This window comes from Urocitellus parryii, chromosome 2 (genome assembly GCF_045843805.1).
Source record: "Urocitellus parryii isolate mUroPar1 chromosome 2, mUroPar1.hap1, whole genome shotgun sequence".
In the NCBI taxonomy this organism is placed as follows: Eukaryota; Metazoa; Chordata; class Mammalia; order Rodentia; family Sciuridae; genus Urocitellus; species Urocitellus parryii.
The window spans coordinates 121,328,696-121,348,157 of record NC_135532.1 but is presented as its reverse complement, the minus strand read 5'-3'; the positions used below and the strand labels follow the sequence as shown (position 1 = coordinate 121,348,157).

At 33.5% G+C, this 19,462-nt stretch overlaps 1 protein-coding gene across 1 annotated transcript in view; it reads left to right on the top strand.

Annotated features, from left to right (window-relative positions):
* The window catches only part of Ift80 (intraflagellar transport 80), a 130,920-nt gene that overhangs the window by 96,509 nt on the left and 14,949 nt on the right, over positions 1 to 19,462 (top strand). The window contains exons 15-19 of the mRNA XM_077793983.1: positions 187 to 334; positions 1,732 to 1,903; positions 2,903 to 2,992; positions 3,093 to 3,265; positions 17,172 to 17,295. Coding sequence (XP_077650109.1) covers positions 187 to 334; positions 1,732 to 1,903; positions 2,903 to 2,992; positions 3,093 to 3,265; positions 17,172 to 17,295 — 707 coding nt within the window. The remainder of the gene's footprint in view (positions 1 to 186; positions 335 to 1,731; positions 1,904 to 2,902; positions 2,993 to 3,092; positions 3,266 to 17,171; positions 17,296 to 19,462) is intronic.

Sequence of the window (19,462 nt, the reverse complement as noted above, 5' to 3'; positions counted from 1 at the left end):
GTAGAAAATTCAAATATGTTCATTAATTTTTATGTGAATTTTGAATGTTTTATCATCATACATTTAGAAAGTAGAGACATCATTACCAAAAGTTAAATGGGATCTTGTTAGCTGATTTTAAAGATATATTTTTGATACTTATATATCAAAACTAATAGAATATTAATATATTCTTGTTAAATTAAGGAACAATGGTGCATACTTTGGCATGGTGTGATACATGCAATATCCTTTGTGGACTTCAAGATACTCGATTCACAGTGTGGTATTACCCCAATACGGTTTATGTGGACAGAGACATTTTGCCTAAAACTTTGTATGAAAGAGATGCAAGGTAACATTTTACTACATAGAAATCTATGTTGTGGTAAATGAAACCGTAATAGACTGTCATATATTCACTCTGATTTCAATTCTACACGGTATCTTATTTTAATCAAATAAATTGTTCAGCTAAAACTAGCTTAATGAGGTCTAAGTGATGGAATTAAATTGAATATATAATATGAACCATTTATTTGCCTCTTAATATAATTTTCAAGCTTAGTAGTATTTAATGGTAGCTTAGATAATTTTCTTCAATGTGATTTAGTGATTTTAATACAGACACTGTTAAAATTTTTCAGTGAAGCACAACTTTGTGATAACTACCCAAAACACAGATTATCATAGACTTTAAGAAATTCAGGAATGTATATGTCTTTTAAGTTGAATTTTTTGTTTTAGACTAAAAGTAAAAAAAAAAAAAAAAGATTATAGGAAAACTCTTGGAGAAAATATAAGTTTGAGAAAAGGCTTCTATGAAAACCATAACTTGGTTTTCAAATCTGTTCTGAGTCTGTTTGTTTTTGCAGTGCTGGGGATCAAACCCAGGGCCTTAGACAAGCTAAGCAAGTGCTCTACCACTGCCTACATGCCTAGAATTTGAGTTCATTTTTAATATTTGAGTCGACGGCCACAGGAAAATCAGAGGGATACCAAAATAAAACTACTTAATTTTTAAATTAATGAAGTTAGTTACTTATTTAAAGTTTACCTTTTTATTATTAAAAAATAATATATAATCTTGGAATTCAGCTTAATTTTTATTAGTTTACCTCTTTTACTTCTAAAAACAAAAATTTAGTTATTTAATCATTTACATGATTTATCTTAAGATGGAAAAAATTTGTGTTAACTTTCTATCACTGTAACAAATATCTGATATAATCAACTTATAAAGAGAAAAGGCTTATTTTGGTTTAGTTTCAGACCATGATTGGTTGGCCCTGATGCTTTTAGACCTGTGGTGAGGTAACACATCATGGTAGGAGCATATGGCAGAGCAGAACCACCCACTTATGTCTCAAAAGTGAAATAGACCTAAAGACCTCCTACTAGGCCCCATCACTTCCTCAGAGCATCACCCTTGGGAGCAAGCCTTTAACCACATGGACCTTGAGGGAACACAAGGTCCAAACTAGCAAAAGGTCACTTTAGATGCTTTTAAGAATAGCTTCAAATACATAAGAACTTTTGTCACTTTAGATTGATAGTATATATTTCTTCAAATATGTGCATATAGCAAGTTAGATTCAAATATTTATTTTAATGCATATATAACTTTGGAGGGAACATTTTAGAGATTGAAAACTCCCTATGCACCTCAGGGGTCTACTTCTCAAATTTATTAATATGAAAATTTTGCTCAGAATGTGATCTTAAATTGCCTTTTGTTATTTTTTTAAACAGTGAATTTAATAAAAATCCTCATATTGTGAGTTTTGTTGGAAATCAGGTAACTATAAGAAGAGCTGATGGCTCCCTGGTACACATCAGCATATCACCATATCCTGCTATTCTCCATGAATATGTAAGCAGTTCAAAATGGGAGGATGCTGTAAGACTTTGTCGCTTTGTTAAGGTACTTTACATTTCAGATACATAGTTATGTATATATTGTGAATGGGTTTACCTTTTTGCATGATGAGTAATGATAAAACTAAGGAGTAAAAAATTTATGAATAGGATCATGTCTTTTGCTTTATAAACGAACATGAGCAATTCAGAGGAATGGCTGTGTGATTTATTCTTTGAAGAAGCTATAATTAGATCAGTAGTTTGTAAATACTAGCATATATAAAAATCTTCTGTGGAACTTTTTATAAAAGTCAGTTTCCTAAATTCTACCCCCACAGAGATTTTATTTCATTAGGTCTGGGTTGAGGATTAGGCATATTTTTTAAGTTCTTCTGATGGTTCTTTTGTATAACTAAGGTTAAGAATCTCTGCTTTAGATCAGCATTTCTCAAATTATTTGAATTCAGTATTTTCCAAAAGTGTTTGACCATAGATCTCTTTTATTGAATATCAGTTAACATCCCTCAGAATACACTTTGTAAAATAATAGATGCTTTTCCTTACAATGAATTGGTAGTAGCTGTTTGTCACTATAGTATTGTTTGAGAACATCAAACAATTATGTTCCTCTGCTTCCCTGTAATTTATAATTTCTGGTCCCTCATTAAAGAGATGGGAGGGCTTATACCCTTAAATTATTTCAGATTAAAAACAAAATAAAATAACAACCTTGGGCTGAGTGTAACTCAGTGGTAGAACAGTTGCCTACCATGTGCCAGACCTTGGATCTAGTCCCCAGTATCACAAAAATAAATAAGCAAATAAATAAATCCTTGATAACTAGAAAAGTATTTAGAAAATTTTATTTGAAAATTCTCTGTTATTAATGTATTTTAAACAAAGTAACACGATGAAATCCTCACATTATTTTTTTAGTTTTTTTTCATTGCCATGTTCCATAATTTTATTTTTTAAATTAACTGCTTTAATTATTATTTTACTAGAAGTTTGTTTTAAGACATTTCAGCCATGTAGTTGAGGTAATTCTTATATTTTACTTTAGGAGCAAACCATGTGGGCTTGCCTAGCTGCTATGGCAGTTGCTAATCGGGACATGACTACTGCAGAAATAGCTTATGCAGCAATTGGTGAGGTAAGTAAATAATGTTTACATATATAATGTGTAATTTTTCTCACCATAATTTGTCATATTTCTATTATTTTTCACTTCAAATATTTTTCTTTTGTTTTAGATTGATAAGGTTCAATACATCAATTCAATAAAAGATCTTCCCTCTAAAGAATCAAAAATGGCTCACATACTAATGTTTAGTGGAAACATACAGGAGGCTGAAATAATGCTTCTTCAAGCTGGCCTTATTTATCAAGCAATTCAGATCAATATTAATCTCTATAACTGGGAAAGGTAATAAAAATGCTTTTCATTAATTCTAAAACCTGACTGACCTTAATATATTTTTCCATTTAGCACTTAGTAAATTATATTTTTCTATTGTATTAATAGTTTCCTATCACCACACAGTTTATTCATATTTATATTTGTGAATAATTTACAATTAAAGATTTATGTATTCTCTGAATTTGTGATTAGTTAAAAGTTGAGGGTGTGAAGAAGAGAGTCTATGATGTCTCCCAGATTTCTGATATTAATACTAAGAAGATGGTGGCACTGCTAGCAGATTTCGTAGCGAAGATAATGTGTACACTTTTAGCTAAGTAGAATTTGAAATACTTTTGAAGAAACATCTGATAATAGTTTATTGAATGGACCTGAAACTCATAAGAAACTTTTGAACTGGATTTTTAGATTATAAGTCACCAGGAAATGGACAATAGTTGAAGCAAGAAGAAGGGAGTCGTTAGGAGCAACGTTCCATTAGACTTTGGGACAAATTGCTTTCTGAGACAGAGTGGCATGCTAATCTTCTCTGATGTATTAAATCCTTCCACTCATTCTCTCAGAACGTGTATTCCAGTGAACAAAGATAACTCATATATCTCCCAATTGTAAGGCCTTATATTTATAACTCTTAGGCTGTCTACAAAAATTCTAATCTCTATCTCTGTTTTTCCCTTAAATAGAAGTAATAAAAATGGCAGATGGTTAATTTTGTGATATACTGTAATTGCTTTATTTATGTCCTAATGACTTATACTATTTGTTTAATTCAGACATTCTATTTCTGTCCTTTTTTTGTTAGGGGCGGGGGTTAACTAGGGATTGAGCTCAGGGGAACATGGCCACTAAGCCATATCCCCAGCCTTACTTTGTATTTTATTTGGCGACAGGAACTGACTGAGTTACTTAGAAACTTGATTTTGCTGAATCTGGCTTTGAACTTGTGATCCTCCTGCCTCAGCCTCTGGAGCTGCTGGAATTATAGACCTCCGCCACGCTCAGCTATGTTCTTTATTCACACAAATTGGTTGTCATTGTTTATAACTGAACAAAGAATCATGAAATATGTTGTTGGTACTGTAAAAATGCAAAGGCCATTGTCCTTGTCTGCAATTTATTCACAATTCATCTATTTAGATGCAGGATCTCTGGTCTAATTCCTAGGTCCTTGATCCACTTTGAGTTGAGTTTTGTACAGGGTGGAGGGAATTAATTAATTAATTAATTAATTTCATTTTGCTGCATATGGATTTCCAGTTTTCCCAGCACCATTTGTTGAAGAGGCTATTTTTTCTCCAATATATGTTTTTGACACTTTTGTCTAGTCTGAGATAACTGTATTTATGTGGGTTAGTCTCTGTGTCCTATATTCTGTACCATTGGTCTACATGTCTATTTTGGTGCCAATACCATGCTGATTTGTTACTATTGCTCTGTAGTATATAGTTCAAGGTCTGGTATTGTGATGCTGCCTCCTTCACTTTTCTTGCTAAGGATTGCTTTGGCCATTCTGGGTCTCTTATTTTTCCAGATGGATTTTATGATTGCTTTTTCTATTTCTATAAAGAATGTTGTTGGGAATTTGATTGGATTTGCATCAAGTCTGTATAGTGCTTTTGGTAGTATGGTCATTTTGACAATATTAATTCTGCCTATCCAAGAGATCTTTCTATCTTCTAAGGTCTTGTTTAATTTCTTAAAATAACTGGTTTGAGGAAAGAATATAGCTAAGATTAACCAAAAGAACTTGAAGAATGAAAAAAGAAAGAGATTAGCAGGTACATATCTGTTGAATATGAACATTCAAGGGTCTGGTTTAAGAAGAGGAATCGGCAAAAGAAATCAGGAAGAAACAAAAAGATGAAATTTTTAAAAAAAATTTATGGAAAAATTACAAACACAAAAATAGAATAGTATAGTTTATAGTATAGTAGTATACTAGTATAATAATATTATAGCAATATAATAATATAAGAGTAAAAATAGAGAATAGTATACTAATCTCCATGTACCCATCAGTCCTCTTCAACAATCACCAATTTGTAGATAATCTCCCTTCTTCCCCCTTCTTCTTCTCTATTTAATGTGACCTAATCATAATCATCATATAATTTTACCTATAAATATTTTAGTTTATATCTCTAAAAGTTTTTTAATATAGTCCCAGTACCATGATTGTGTCTTTTTTTTAAATTAGTTGTAGATGGACAACATGCCTTTATTTTATTTGTTTATTTTTAAGGTGGGCTAAGGATGGAACTCAGTGCCTCATGCATGCTAGGCAAGCACTCTGCCACTGGGCTACAGCCCCAGCTCTCATGATCATATCTTAAAAGGTTAACATTATTGTATTCAGTGCTCTTATTTCTCTATTGATCTATAAATATTTTGTTTTATGGTTTGAATCAGGATCCAAAAAAAGATCCACATATTGTGATTAGTTGATGCATTCTTAAGGTTTTTTTTTTTTTTTTTTAAAAGCATCGGTTCTTCTATTTCTGTTTATGTTTTCTTGCAATTTCTCCATTGAATGAACTGGCCTTATACAAACCCCATAGTCTGGACATTGTTGATTGCATTTTTATGGTATCATTTAGCATATTCCTCTATATCCTGAATTAGTTTCTGATTGGTTGTTGAATATAGAAACTTGGTAGGTTTAAATTTGATTTTTCTGGGGGAAGGGCTGGCTAAGGATCTATAATAGGCAGTGTTGTATATGTTTCCATGATAACTGTTTTTCTGATGTTAGTAAGCCATTGATGATCACTGTCTAGATCCATTAATTAGGGGTTATAAAGTTGTGCTATTTCTAATTCTGATATTCTAGAAGTATAGAACTTAAGTATTAGATGATGAATATATTAGGTTACTTTTAAGATCCTTGACTTTCTATTATTTGTTTAAATTCTCTAGAAGAGAAGAGATTTTATTTATTTATATGTGTTACTCTATATGAGAGGCATAGATATTTTAAGTTATGCTTTTGTCTTTCCTATTTGGACTTGAAAATTGCCTGCAACCTAACAAGAAGCAATTCTTTTTTTTTTTTTAAACACGACAGTGATTTTGAAATATTATACATACATAGAATATGTATAACATGTTCTAATTAGGATCCCACCATTATTGTGGTTGTACATGATGTGCAGTTGTATGGGTCGTGTATATACGAAGATAGGAAAGATATGTCCAATTCATCCTTTTGTCTTTCCTGTTGCCATCTTTCTTCCCTTCCCTTCATTCCACTTTGTCCAGTCCAATGAACTGCTAATCGTTCTTCCCTTGTTGTCGGTTAGCATCTACATATCAAAGAGAACATTCTGCTTTTGATTTTTTGGGATTGGATTATTTTACATAGAATGATAGGCATTTATTTACCAGCAAATGTTATAATTTCATTCTTTTTAATGGCTGAGTAATATTACATTGAATATATATACCATGTTTTCTTTATTCATTCATCTGTTGTAGGGCACTTAAGTTGGTTCCATAATTTAGGTATTGTGAATTGAACTGCTATAAACATTGATGAGGCTGTGTCTCTGTAGTATGCTGATTTAGAATGTATTTTGGATATAAACCAAGGAGTGGGATAGCTGGGTCAAATGGTGGTTCCATTCCAAGTTTTCTGAGGAATCTCCATACTGCTTTCTAGATTCCTTGCACCAATTTGCAGTCCTACCATCGATGTATGAGTGATCCTTTTCCCCACATTCTTGCCAATATTTATTGTTGCTTGTATTCTTGATAATTGCTATTCTGGCTAGGGTGAGATGAAATCTTAGAATAGTTTTGATTTGCATTTTTCTAATTGCTAGAAATGTTGAACATTTTTAAATGTTTGACCATTCATATTTCTTCTTCTGTGAAGTGTCTTTTTAGGAAGGAAGCCCATTATTGGTGTTGAGTTTTTTGAGTTCTTTACATATCCTGAAGATTAATGCTGTATCTGAGGTACATGTGGTAAAGATTTGCTCCCATTCTGTAGGTTCTCTGTTCACCTTATTATTTTCTTTGCTGAGAAGAAGCTTTTTAGTTTGGTTCCATCCCATTTATTGATTCTTGATTTTATTTCTTGCGTTTTAAGAGTTGTTAAGGAAGTCAGTTCCTAAGCCAATATGGTGAAGATTTGGTCCTACTTTTCCCTCTATTTTTAAAAAATATTTATTTTTTAGTTGTAGTTGAACACAATACCTTTATTTTATTTATTTTTATGTGGTGCTGAGGATTGAACCCAGGTCCTCAACATGCTAAGTGAGCGCTCTACCGCTGAGCCACAACCCCAGCCCCACTTACTTTTTCTTCTATTAGGCACAGGGTCTCTGTTCTATTGCCTAAGTTTTTGATACACTTTGTATTTAATTTTGTGCAGGGTAAGAGATGGGGGTTTAATTTCATTTTGCTACTTATGGATTTCAAGTTTTCCTAGCAATGTTTGTTGAAGAGACTATCTTCTCATGTATGCTTATGGTACCTTTCTCTAGAATGAGATACTGTGTTTATGTGGTTTTGTCTCTGTGTCATCTATTCTGTTCCATTGGTCTGTGTGTCTATTTTGGTGCCAATACCATGCCATTTTTGTTACTTGGGTCTGTAGTATTATGCCTCCTGCTTCACTCGTCTTGCTAAGGATTGCTTTGTCTGTTCTGGGCCTCTTACTTTTCCAAATAATTTTATGATTGCTTTTTCTATTTCTATGAAGAATGTCATTGGGATTTTTTTTAATTTTATTATTGGTCGTTCAAAACATTACATTGTTCTTAATACATCATATTACACGGTTTGATTCAAGTGGGTTATGAACTCCCACTTTTACCCCGTATACAGATTGCTGTATCACATCAGTTACCCTTCCATTGATTGACATATTGCCTTTCTAGTGTCTGATGTATTCTGCTGTCTGTCTTATTCTCTACTATCCCCCCTCCCCTCCCCTCCCCTTTTCTCTCTCTACCCCTTCTACTGTAAATCATTTCTTCCATTTGTATTATCTTGTCTTACCCCTCCTTTCCTCTTATATGTCATTTTGTATAACCCTGAGGATCGCCTTCCATTTCCATGCGATTTCCCTTCTCACTCCCTTTCCCTCCCACCTCTCATCCCTGTTTAATGTAAATCTTCTTCTCAAGCTCTTCGTCCCTACCCTGTCCTTGTTTACTCCCCTTATATCAAAGGAGTCATTTGGTATTTGTTTTTTAAAGATTGACTAGCTTCACTTAGCATAATCTGCTCTAATGCCATCCATTTCCCTCCAAATTCTATGATTTTGTCATTTTTAATGCAGGGTAATACTCCATAAGTCATTGGGATTTTAATAGGAATCACATTAAATCTGTATGGCGCTTTTGGTAGTATGGCCATTTTAAGAATGTTAATTCTGCCTATCTAAGAGCATGAGAGATTTTTCTAGCTTCCAGGGTCTTCTTCAATTTCTTTCTTTAGTGTCCTATAGTTTTCATTGTAGAGGTCTTGCACCTCTTTTATTAGACTGATTCCCAAATATTTTACTTTTTTTCAGGCTACTGTGAATGAGGTAGTTTTCTTAATTTCTTTTTCAGTGGATTCATCACTTATGTATAGAAATGCATTTGATTTATGAAAGTTGATTTTATATCTTGCTACTTTGCTGAATTCATTCATGAATTCTAGAAGTTTTCTGGTGGAATTCTTTGGATCTTCTAAATATAGAATCATATCATTGGCAAATAGTGATAGTTTGAGTTCTCCTTTTCCTATTTGTATCCAGTTTTTTGAACATGAAGGGGTGCTATATTTTGTCAAATGCTTTTTCTGCATTTATTGGTTTACTTCCATCTCTGGATGTCTATGAAGCATTTAAATGTATCATGACAAAAACGGAACTCTAGAAAAACTAGTGATGGTAGAAACATACCTCAACATTGTAAAAGCTATCCATGCTAAACACAAAATCATTCTAAATGGAGAAAAATTGAAAACATTCCCTCCAGAAACTGAAATAGACAAGAATGCACTCTTTCACCACTTCAATTCAATGTAGTCTTGGAAACTCTAGCCAGAGCAGTTAGATGAAAGAAATTAAAGGCATACAAATAGGAAAAGAAGAATGCAAACTACCATTATTCTCATTTACCTCTAAGTATTTTTTTATTTCATTCCTGATTTCTTTTGCTATCCATTCATCATTCAATAATGTATTATTTAGTCTCCACATGTTGGAGTAGCTTTTGTTTTTTATTTTATCATCGATTTCTAATTTCATTCCATGATGATCTGTTAGAATGCAGGTACTATCTGTATTTCTTTATATTTCTGAGAGTTGCTATGTGATATAAGATGTGGTCTATCTTAGAGAAAGATCTGTGTGCTGCTGAGAAGAGAATGTATTCATTCATGATGGATGAAATATTCTACATATGATTAAGTCCAAATTATTAGTTGTAAATAATACAACCGATAGTTGTATAGTTTCTTTGTCTAGTTTTTGTTTGGAAGATCTATTCATTAGTGAGAGAGGTGTGTTAAAGTCATCCAGTATAATTGTGTTATAGTCTATTTGACTCTTGAAGTTTAGAAGGGTTTGTTTGGTATATGGAAATGTTCCTTTGAACTTTGGTCTGTGGATGTCTTTGCCAATGATGTTAGTCTCCTAGAGACACCATATTGTTTGGCCTTGTTTTTAATCCAATCTGCCAATCTGTGTCTTTTGATAGATGAGTTTAGGCCATTAACATTCAGGGTTATTGTTGAGATATGATTTGTATTCCCATTTATTTTGGTTTATTTCTGGTTTTAAATTTGACTTAGTTTTTTCCCTGATTGTCTTTTCCTTTAATGTAGTGCCTCATTTTGCTGGGTTTTTTGTAATTTTGTAGTTTATTTTCTTCTTGTTTTCATTTCTTCCTCATGGAATATTTTGCTGAGAATGTTCTCTAGTGCAGGCTTTCTAGTTGTGAATTCTTTTAGCTTTTGTTTATCATGAAAGGTTTTTATTTCATCATCAAATCTGAAGCTTAATCTTGCTGGATATAAGATTCTTTGTTGGCATCCATTTTCTTTCAGAACTTGGTATACGTTATAGGACCTCCAACCTTTGAGGGTCTGGGTTGAGAAATCTCCCGAGATCTGAATTGGTTTCCCCTTTTATGTAATCGGATACTTTTCTCTTGTGGCCTTTAAAGATCTATCCTTATTCTATATGGTAAGGCATTTTCATTATAACGTGCCTTGGTGTGGATCTGTTGTAATTTTGTACATTTGGGGTCCTGTAAGCCTCTTGTATTTTATTTTCCATTTCATTCTTCAGGTTTGGGAAATTTTCTGACTTATTTCATTGAAAAGACTGTGCATTCCTTTGGTTTATATCTTTGTGCCTTCCTCTATACAGATAAATCTTAAATTTGGTCTTTTTGTGTTATTGAATAATTCTTGGTAGTTCTGTCATGTTTTCTTACCATCTTCTCTGTGTGGTTAATGTTATTTTCAAGATTATATATTGCCTGAGGTTCTATCTTCCAAGTGGTTTAGTCTGTTGGTGATATCTCTCATTGAATTTTTAGTTTGGTTTATTGATTCCTTCAGTTTGACAATTTCTGCTTGATTTCTTTTTATAATCTCTGTCTCTTTAGTGAAGTGATCTTTCACCTCCTGAAATTTATCTCTGATTTCACTCCTCACATAATCCTTTATGTTCTGGATCAGTGCATTCTGAACTCCTTTTACGTGTTATCAATGGATTCTATTATTGGAGCATCTTGGTTTGTTTGAAGCGCCTTGTTCCCTTGTTTTTTCATGTTGTTTATGTGTCCTCCCATCTAGCAGTGTGGATGTGAGATAGTACAGTTTCTGCCCTATCAACTTATAGTGTCCCTGAAGGTTTTCAGTACCTCACCTTTAAGGGAAAGATCAATATTAACAGCACCCAATGCAAACAATACATACCTTTAAACCAAATAGCTCCTATTAAGATGTCAGGTACTTCTCCCCCAGGTTGTCCTGAGGGCTGAACACTGGGACCTGTGTGCCTGACTTGGAGAACTGTTCTGTATCGAATGGATCAAGACCAGGCACTGAAAGATGCAGGCCAGCCATGTAGCTGTGAGCACTGGGCCTGGTTGGTGGATAGCGAAGGGTTGGGAGACTGGGGACTGATGAGCCAGAGGGCCCTGCTGGGTGCCTGACTGATGCCAGACCTAGCAGGATCATGGGATTGATGGATGCCAGACTGTAGAGGGAGTTGGGGCCTGTGCTAGTGCCATGGCCCAGCGAGTGCCAGCCTAAACGAGGGCCCCAGGATCCCAGTGGGTGTTGGACCGGCTGGCTGGGTGAACAGAGAGCCAGATGCCTTCACACCTTCTTGCAACCTTCTGACCCGCTATAGCCAGCCCCATATGTCACCATGCGCTTCAGGACTCCAGGAGCTGGGAGACCCTGGTTCTTTCCCACCTCTGCAGCATGATGATGGTTACTTGTACACCTAGAAGGAAGACCCCAGGTACAACCAGACCTGCAGGCACCTCTACAGTGAACCTCTAGGCCCTGGCCACTATCCCTAAATGGAGGTGGCTGTGCCTGGAGATGGCAGTGGTGGTGGTGACAACAAGCCAGGCTCTGGCCAGTGTCCTAAATTGGAGGCTGCTGCATATTGATGTCGGTGGCAGTGGTGTCTCAAGATGGAGTCCTCTCCGTTGGGAGATGGGGCAGCAGGAATGGGCATCCACATTCCAGGTTTTCTAAAGAATCTCCATGCTGCTTTCTAGAGTAGTTGCACCAATTGGCAGTCCCACGAGCAATAAGTGAACCTCTGCATCTTTGCCAACATTTACTGTTGCTTATATTCTTGATAATTGTCATTCTGACTGGGGTGAGACGAAATCTTAGTGTAGGTTTGACTTGCATTTCTCTAATTGCTAAATATGTTGAGCATCTTTTTCTTATTTTTTTGACCATTCACATTTCTTCTTCTGTGAAGTATCTTAGCCCATTCGTTGATTGGATTATTTGGATCTGAGGTGGTACATTTTTTACCCTTTTGACTTATAGTGTTCCTGAAGGCTTTCCTTAGCCCATTTATTGATTGGATTATTTGAATTTGTTTTGTTAAGGTTTTTGAGTTCTTTGTATATCCTGGAGATTAATGTTCCAAGTGCAGATGGAAAAGATTTTTACCCATTTTGTAGGCTCTCTATTCATGTTCTCAATTGTTTCCTTTCCCATGAAAGAAAAGGAAACAATTGAGAACATATCAAAACATTTATTTTGATACCATTCCATTAATTGATTCTTGATTTTACTTTTTGTGCTTTAGGAGTCTTATTGAGGAAGTTGGTTCCTAAGCCTACATGGTGGAAAATTGGGTCTACATTTTCTCCTAGTAGGCATAGGGTATCTGGTCTAATTGCTAAGTTCCTGATCCACTTTGAGTTGGGTTTTGTGCAGGGTGAGAGACAGGGGTTTAATTTCATTTTGCTACATATGGATTTCCAGTTTTCCCAGCAATGTTTGTGGAAGAGGCTTTTTTTCCAATGTGTGCTTATGGTGCCTTTGTCTAGTGTAAGACAACAGTATTTATGTGGCTTTGTCTCTGTGACTTCTATTCTGTACCATTGATCTATGTGTCTGTGTTGGTGTCAATACCATGCCATTTGTTACTCTGGCTCTGTATTGTAATTTAAGTTATGATATTGTGATGCCTCCTGCTTCATTCTTCTTGCTAATGATTGCTTTAGCTGTTCTGGGCCTTTTATTTTTCAAAATGAATTTCATGACTGCTTTTTCTGTTTCTATGAAGAATGTCATTGGGATTTTAATAGAAATTGCATTAAATCTGTTTAGCGTATTTGGTAGTATGGCCATTTTGACAATATTAATTCTGCCTATCCAAGAACATGGAAGATCTTTCCATTCTCTTAGGTCCTCTTCAGTTTCTTTCTTTAGCGAAGAAGCAGTTGTATGTAAGCAATTTGCCTGTTTGAGATCCATTTTAGGTATTTAATGGTAGTCTCCTTTCAAAAATTGAAGTTAAGAGAGGTAGAAACTAGAAGCTCCCAGTAACCATATTGATACTTTTTTTAAAACATATTTTTAAGTTGCAGATGGAACAATATCTTTTTTAAAAAAAATTATTCCATTTTTATGTGGTGCTGAGGATCAAACCGAGGGCCTCATGCATGGGAAGCAAGTGCTCTACCACTGAGCCACAATCCCAACCCCCATATTGATACTTTAATAAAAAATAATTTCTGTTCTATCAGTTATGCAAAGTGATTCAATCATGTTATGCAAAAGATCATATTTTGTTGTTGTTGTTGTTTTGTGATGGTGTCCTTTTATGCTTCATAGGCTGTTCTTGAATTTATAAGCTCAAGCGATTGATCCTCCCCCTCAGCTTTCCCTAGTAGTTGGGACTAGAAAGTGCCACCTCACCCAGCATAAAGATCATATTTTAAAGTTCTAACATCTTTTTATATAACTTCCTTCTATTTAAAATACGTGGATTTATTCCAATCTAATGTCATATTTGTTTGGTTGCCAAATAACCATTTTTAAAACTAGAGACATACTGTTCCCAAAACCCTTATATAATTTGGAGTACGTTCTCTCCTAAATGTGGTAAAGAAACATTTTTACTCAGTGTGTACTGTTAGAGGACATTTTAAATAGCACTTATTATTTCAATGTTTACCTTAGCCATTTCTTAATCAGATAATTAATAGTAATGACAATAAGGATAGATAATACAGATTGGCTTCTTATGTATCCTCACTTAGAACACTTTCAGTTTTGCACAGTCAAGATCTCCTTCTCCATCATGGACAGTACTGTGCCAAAAGGGTGATTCACCAGAGTCTCCACTTACGCTACACCACTGAAATCAGAGCCTTAGGGATAAATAAGGGAATTATGTATGAGAGAGAAGAATTGAGGCATTTATCTTCTACTGTGAATTGCTTTTTGCCTTTCTGTCATTCCTCTGTTCTTGTGCCTTTACTTTCCTATCTGCCTACTCTCTTTTTTCTGTGAAAATCAGAGATTAGGAAACTTTATTGATAGCAAATACTGATCTTTGGATTTAGTAATATGTCAATATGTTTCTATAAGAAATGCTATTTGGCATTACCATTTGTATTTTACATGACTTATATTCTTATTTTTCATATTAAGTCTTTAACATCCATCAGTTATCAATTTTCAATATATACAGCATTTTTGAAACGCTTCTTAAAATGATTAGCTTGGTTAGTAGTAGGGCAAATAAAAGCATACTAAGAATGAACTAAATTTTCCTACCAAAGAGTCACAAGTTGCAAAAAAATTTCACACCATAATTTCTAAAAGAATCACTTGTTACCTCATGATGTTGTGGTCTTATTTTGTGACTATATTCTTATAGCACTTAATTTTTTTTCTGGTTTCTTACAGCCATGATTTGATTAACTTGTATGTTTTCATAATATTCAGTTTGTTTTAAGGCTAGTAGTTATTTGATATTTTTAGATAAATAATAGACATGGTTAGGATAAAAGCTAACTTCTGAATTTTATCTCCACAAAATATCTTAGTTACAAAAGTATCTTTGTCTAAAATAACAGATTTAGTGCTGAAGTTGTAGTTCAGTGGTAGAATGCTTGCCTAGCACATGTGAGGCACTGAGTTCAATCCTCAGCACCACATAAAAATAATTAAATAAAATAAAGGTATTGTGTCCATCTATAACTAAAAAAAAATCTTTAAAAAGATCCATTAAAATAACAGATTTAGCTTTTTCTGATTCCAAATCACTCAAATTCCTCATTACTAAGCATTTTTTTCCACATTTGGAAAAATAACATTTTTTTTTTTTAGTCAGCTTCAGAGCAGTTGTTGTGTCTGTCCATGTACATTCCAATTTATAGTGAACCAAAGTCTTTCCCAGAATTTTTCAGTAGCACAATGGCTATATACTTGGACAAGAATTGATTATAGCTCTGTGAATACAGCCTTAAGGAGAGAGTTAAACAAATAGTGATCTCATAAAATTTGAGGTCATGAGAATCAGATTCACTCCCAACTGATGGTGCTAAAGTAGCATATTTTGGGTAGTAATAAAGAATATATGGCAAAAAAACCCACTAATATTCTCCTTGATTTCAACTAATGCTGATGAATCTATGAAATTCCATGTTTTTCTTATTTATTCAAAGACTCATGAGAAGAAATTATCTCAATAGAGTAATGACAAACACAGAAAAAGAGTATCTGAAGACTATCTGATAATTTGAATATGTACACAAAGATGCAGATTAAAAAGCTAAAGAATATATAAGTGATTTTTATATCTTATGAATGAGCCTCATTTAAGGGTAATATTTTTTCACATGAAATTTTAATTCAGACTGATCAATTATTTGTGCAGAAATTGCACAAGAAGTATGTGAAGAATGATCATTGCCATGAACTGAAACATTCCAACTCAATGAAGAAAAAAGTAGTGAATTTACTTAAGAAACTTGAAAAAAAAAAAAAAAAGCTTGGAGAGATAGGAAGAGTAGACTTATATGTCAGGAAACCTGGCATACAAAGTAAGTTATTCTTAATGTAGAAACTGATGAATTATCATCTATATACTTCTCCACCCAACTTATAATATATAAAATAATTTCTTTATGGGATAGGTAAATCCCAGCAGATATGTATTATTTACAGAATTTGAGAATTTTGAGGTGTTATTTCTTATCCAGAGCCATCTACTTTTCTGACTTGTAACTGTAATATATTTTTTTATTATACATGTCTTTGCTGCTTATATACTTATTATTTTTCAGCAGTAATCTTTAAAAAATTCTTGATTAATCAATGGGCACTAAGTCATAGATAGGAGGAAAAAGTTTTGATGTGCTATTGCACAGTAGGATGGTTATAGATTTAGCAATGTACCTGAATAGTTCAAAAAACTAGAGGAAAGGATTTTGAATGCTTTGCCATAAGGAAACGATAAGTGTTTTCTCTGATATGCAGATACTAATTCACAATAAGGGTGGGCTATGGAAGAACAAAGATACTTTGGATTAGGTAGAGGGGAGTAAAAGGAGAGGAGGGGTATGGGAGTAGGAAGGATAGTAGAATGAATCTGACATTATTATCCTATGCACATATATGACTACCCGACCAGTGTGAGTCTACATCATGTACAACCAGAAGAATGAGAAATTATACTCCATTTATGTATGATGTGTCCAAATGTATTCTGTCATGTATAACTAATTAGAACAACTAAAAAAAGAAATGATAAATGTTTGAAGACATAGATAAATCTTAAATCTGATTTAAACATTACATAATGTACACATATATTGAAACATCATATATCTCATAAGTATATACAATTTTGTTTGTATTTATCAATTAAATTTTAATTAAATAAGTAAAAAATAAAATAACAGATTTATAATATTTAGCTCTGCTTAATCATTACTACATATTTAGGAATCATATTAGAAGATAAGAACTTAAAAAGTAATGTATTTTTTACTGATTGTTATTCATACTTTAAAACAAGTTAAAAATAAGTAGTGTAGGAGAGCTTTACTCTGCTGGGTTGTTCCTGACTCAACTAATGTGTATTATGCACGGGGCTGCTGTGGTAGAGACATTGGCCAAAAGCTACATGTGAAAATAAGCCTGGAAGTGAGGATTAATCTGGTTTGATATTTGCAAATTATCATCTATGTATAGATTTTGTGTCTTTGGTATTGAACCATTGTTTTCAGTAGTTCATTTTAGTCTCTTCAGCTATTTGAATAAAATATTACTTTAAAAATAAGTTAATCGCATGAATCAATATTGAGTTACAGAATTTAAATGGCTATTTAATTTTTTCTAAGACTGAATTAACAAAAAACTTTAGGTTGATATAAGCAATTCTGATAATATGTTTTATTTCTCATTATAGAGCCCTGGAGTTGGCTGTAAAATACAAAACACATGTTGATACAGTTCTTGCTTACCGTCAAAAGTTTTTGGAGACCTTTGGTAAACAGGAAACTAATAAACGATACTTGCAATATGGAGAAGGTGTAAGTATTGTACAGTATTAATGATAATGTTATGCCTTGTAAATTTATTTATAAATTTATAAATTATAAAATATTCATTTTAACAAAAATTGAATAATTTTCACTGTCATTTTTAAAAGCATTACTTTTGCCTGATGATGTTGCAGTCTTATTTTGTGACCATATTCTTATAGCACTCAATTTTTTTCCTGGATTTCTATAGCCATGTTTTGATTAACTCATGTCAATTTGTCTTAAGGTTAGGTGCTATTTGATATTTTTAGATAATAGAAATAGGATAAAAACTAACTTCTGAATTTTATCTTTCACACAGCAGAGGGCACTGGCCAGAAAATGAATGCATACTTTCTTTCTTTGTAGAATCCTAGGAGTTAGGTTCATCTTACAGAACTGCCTTGCTAGGTAGACTTCATTTGCCTAGGACCAAGGTAGGCTCAATTTTTGCCTCCCAGTCTCCTACCAGAATCTCAGATTTTACTACTCCAATTAACAAAAAAAATTCAATATTTATCAGCCCATAAGAAGAGTCAGAACAAGAGAGTTTACCCTAGTGCCTAGAGCATAACTGACTTTGGCCACTTTCCCAGATGCTACAAGGCTAATACAACAAATCTCATCTCACTAGCCATGTAGATTTATTTTACCTAAGAGCTGTGATTCTCGGGCAGTCTTGACCTTGTTTCCAATTCTTTGAACCAGTTTCCTTACCTTTTCTTCATTCATTGTTCAAAAAAAAAATAAATTTAAGAATCTCACTCTGGGATAGGCATTGTATTAGAGGGTGAATAAGATACAGCCTCTATCTTGCTGTAGCTTGAGGAATATGTGGGAATACCTTGGGGTAGAATATTCAGGGGCAGAATTGGAGCCTTTAGAAGAGGAGACAAAATAGATGACACCTATGATTTCTACTAAAGCTAACATTATTTATTGATCATATTTAGAGTACTGAATGTTGTGATCTACGTTTATGCACTTCAGAGCAATTTTCAGGGTGGTGAAGGCCTTTAGGGCTATTTTTATTGTTTAGTAATGAAAAACTTCAATATCTGGATCTAGGAGAGCTATAAGTTGTAGGTTTTGTGATAGAAAAGGGGACATATTTTATGAAAGCTCTCGTTTGTTTGTTGTTGTTTTAACTTGGAATCTGCTAAATACTGAAGTGAATCATGGGAGTGTGGGCTGTAAAGGTCTTCTCTACTACTAAGACAAATTCAGTGTCCCTGAGACTGTAATTATAAAATATGACAGCAGCTACCATTAATACATTGCTAAGGAAATCACCAAATCACCTGATCATTTTGTCAATTTTAAAAATATGTCTATGTTGAGGCTGGGGTTGTGGCTCTGTTGTAGAGCCTAGCATGTGTGAGGCACTTTGTTCAATTCTCAGCAGTACATATAAATAAATTAATTAAATACATAAAGGTCCATTGACAATTAAATATATAAAAAAATATGTCCATGTTAAAACTGAGCACCTAGCCTAGGGATATAGCTTGGTGATAGAATGCTTACATAACGTGCATGAGAGTATGGGTTCAATCCCCAGCACCACATATGTACATGTAAAAATAAAAAATAAATAAAAACAACAAAACTGAGCATCCACCTTAAGTTTATTTTATTGTGTAATTTTTAATCAGATTAATGCCTACTCTGCTTTTTCTAATCATCATCATCAGTATTTTTGTAATATTTTCACATTAGGTACTTTCAAGAACATAGAAAATATAGTCATTTCTCTCAATGAAATATTTTAGATAGCAAAAAACTTAACATCCTTATCATCTTTTTTGTTATGTATATCTTCAACTGTTGCCAAAATATAATATTTCAATCAATTTAGCAGACATTTCCCAAGTGGGATAACCAGAACAACATGGTTTTCTTAGGTATTTTGTTTTCTTCTCATTCTGAAACTATATAGGTTACTTTGAATCCCTGTGGCATTATGTTCTAGTTTCCTACTTTTCTTCTTCATAAAATGTCATTTGGAAGTTAACTAAAAATTATAAAATAGTATTTTCAAATGAAAATTATTTGAGGTTAAAAATTTCCCACTACTAAGCAGGGCATCTGTCTATAGTCCCAGATATCTGGGAGGCTGAGGCAGGATCTCAAGTTCAAAGTTAGCCTCAGCACTTTAGTGAGGCAAACTAGCAAT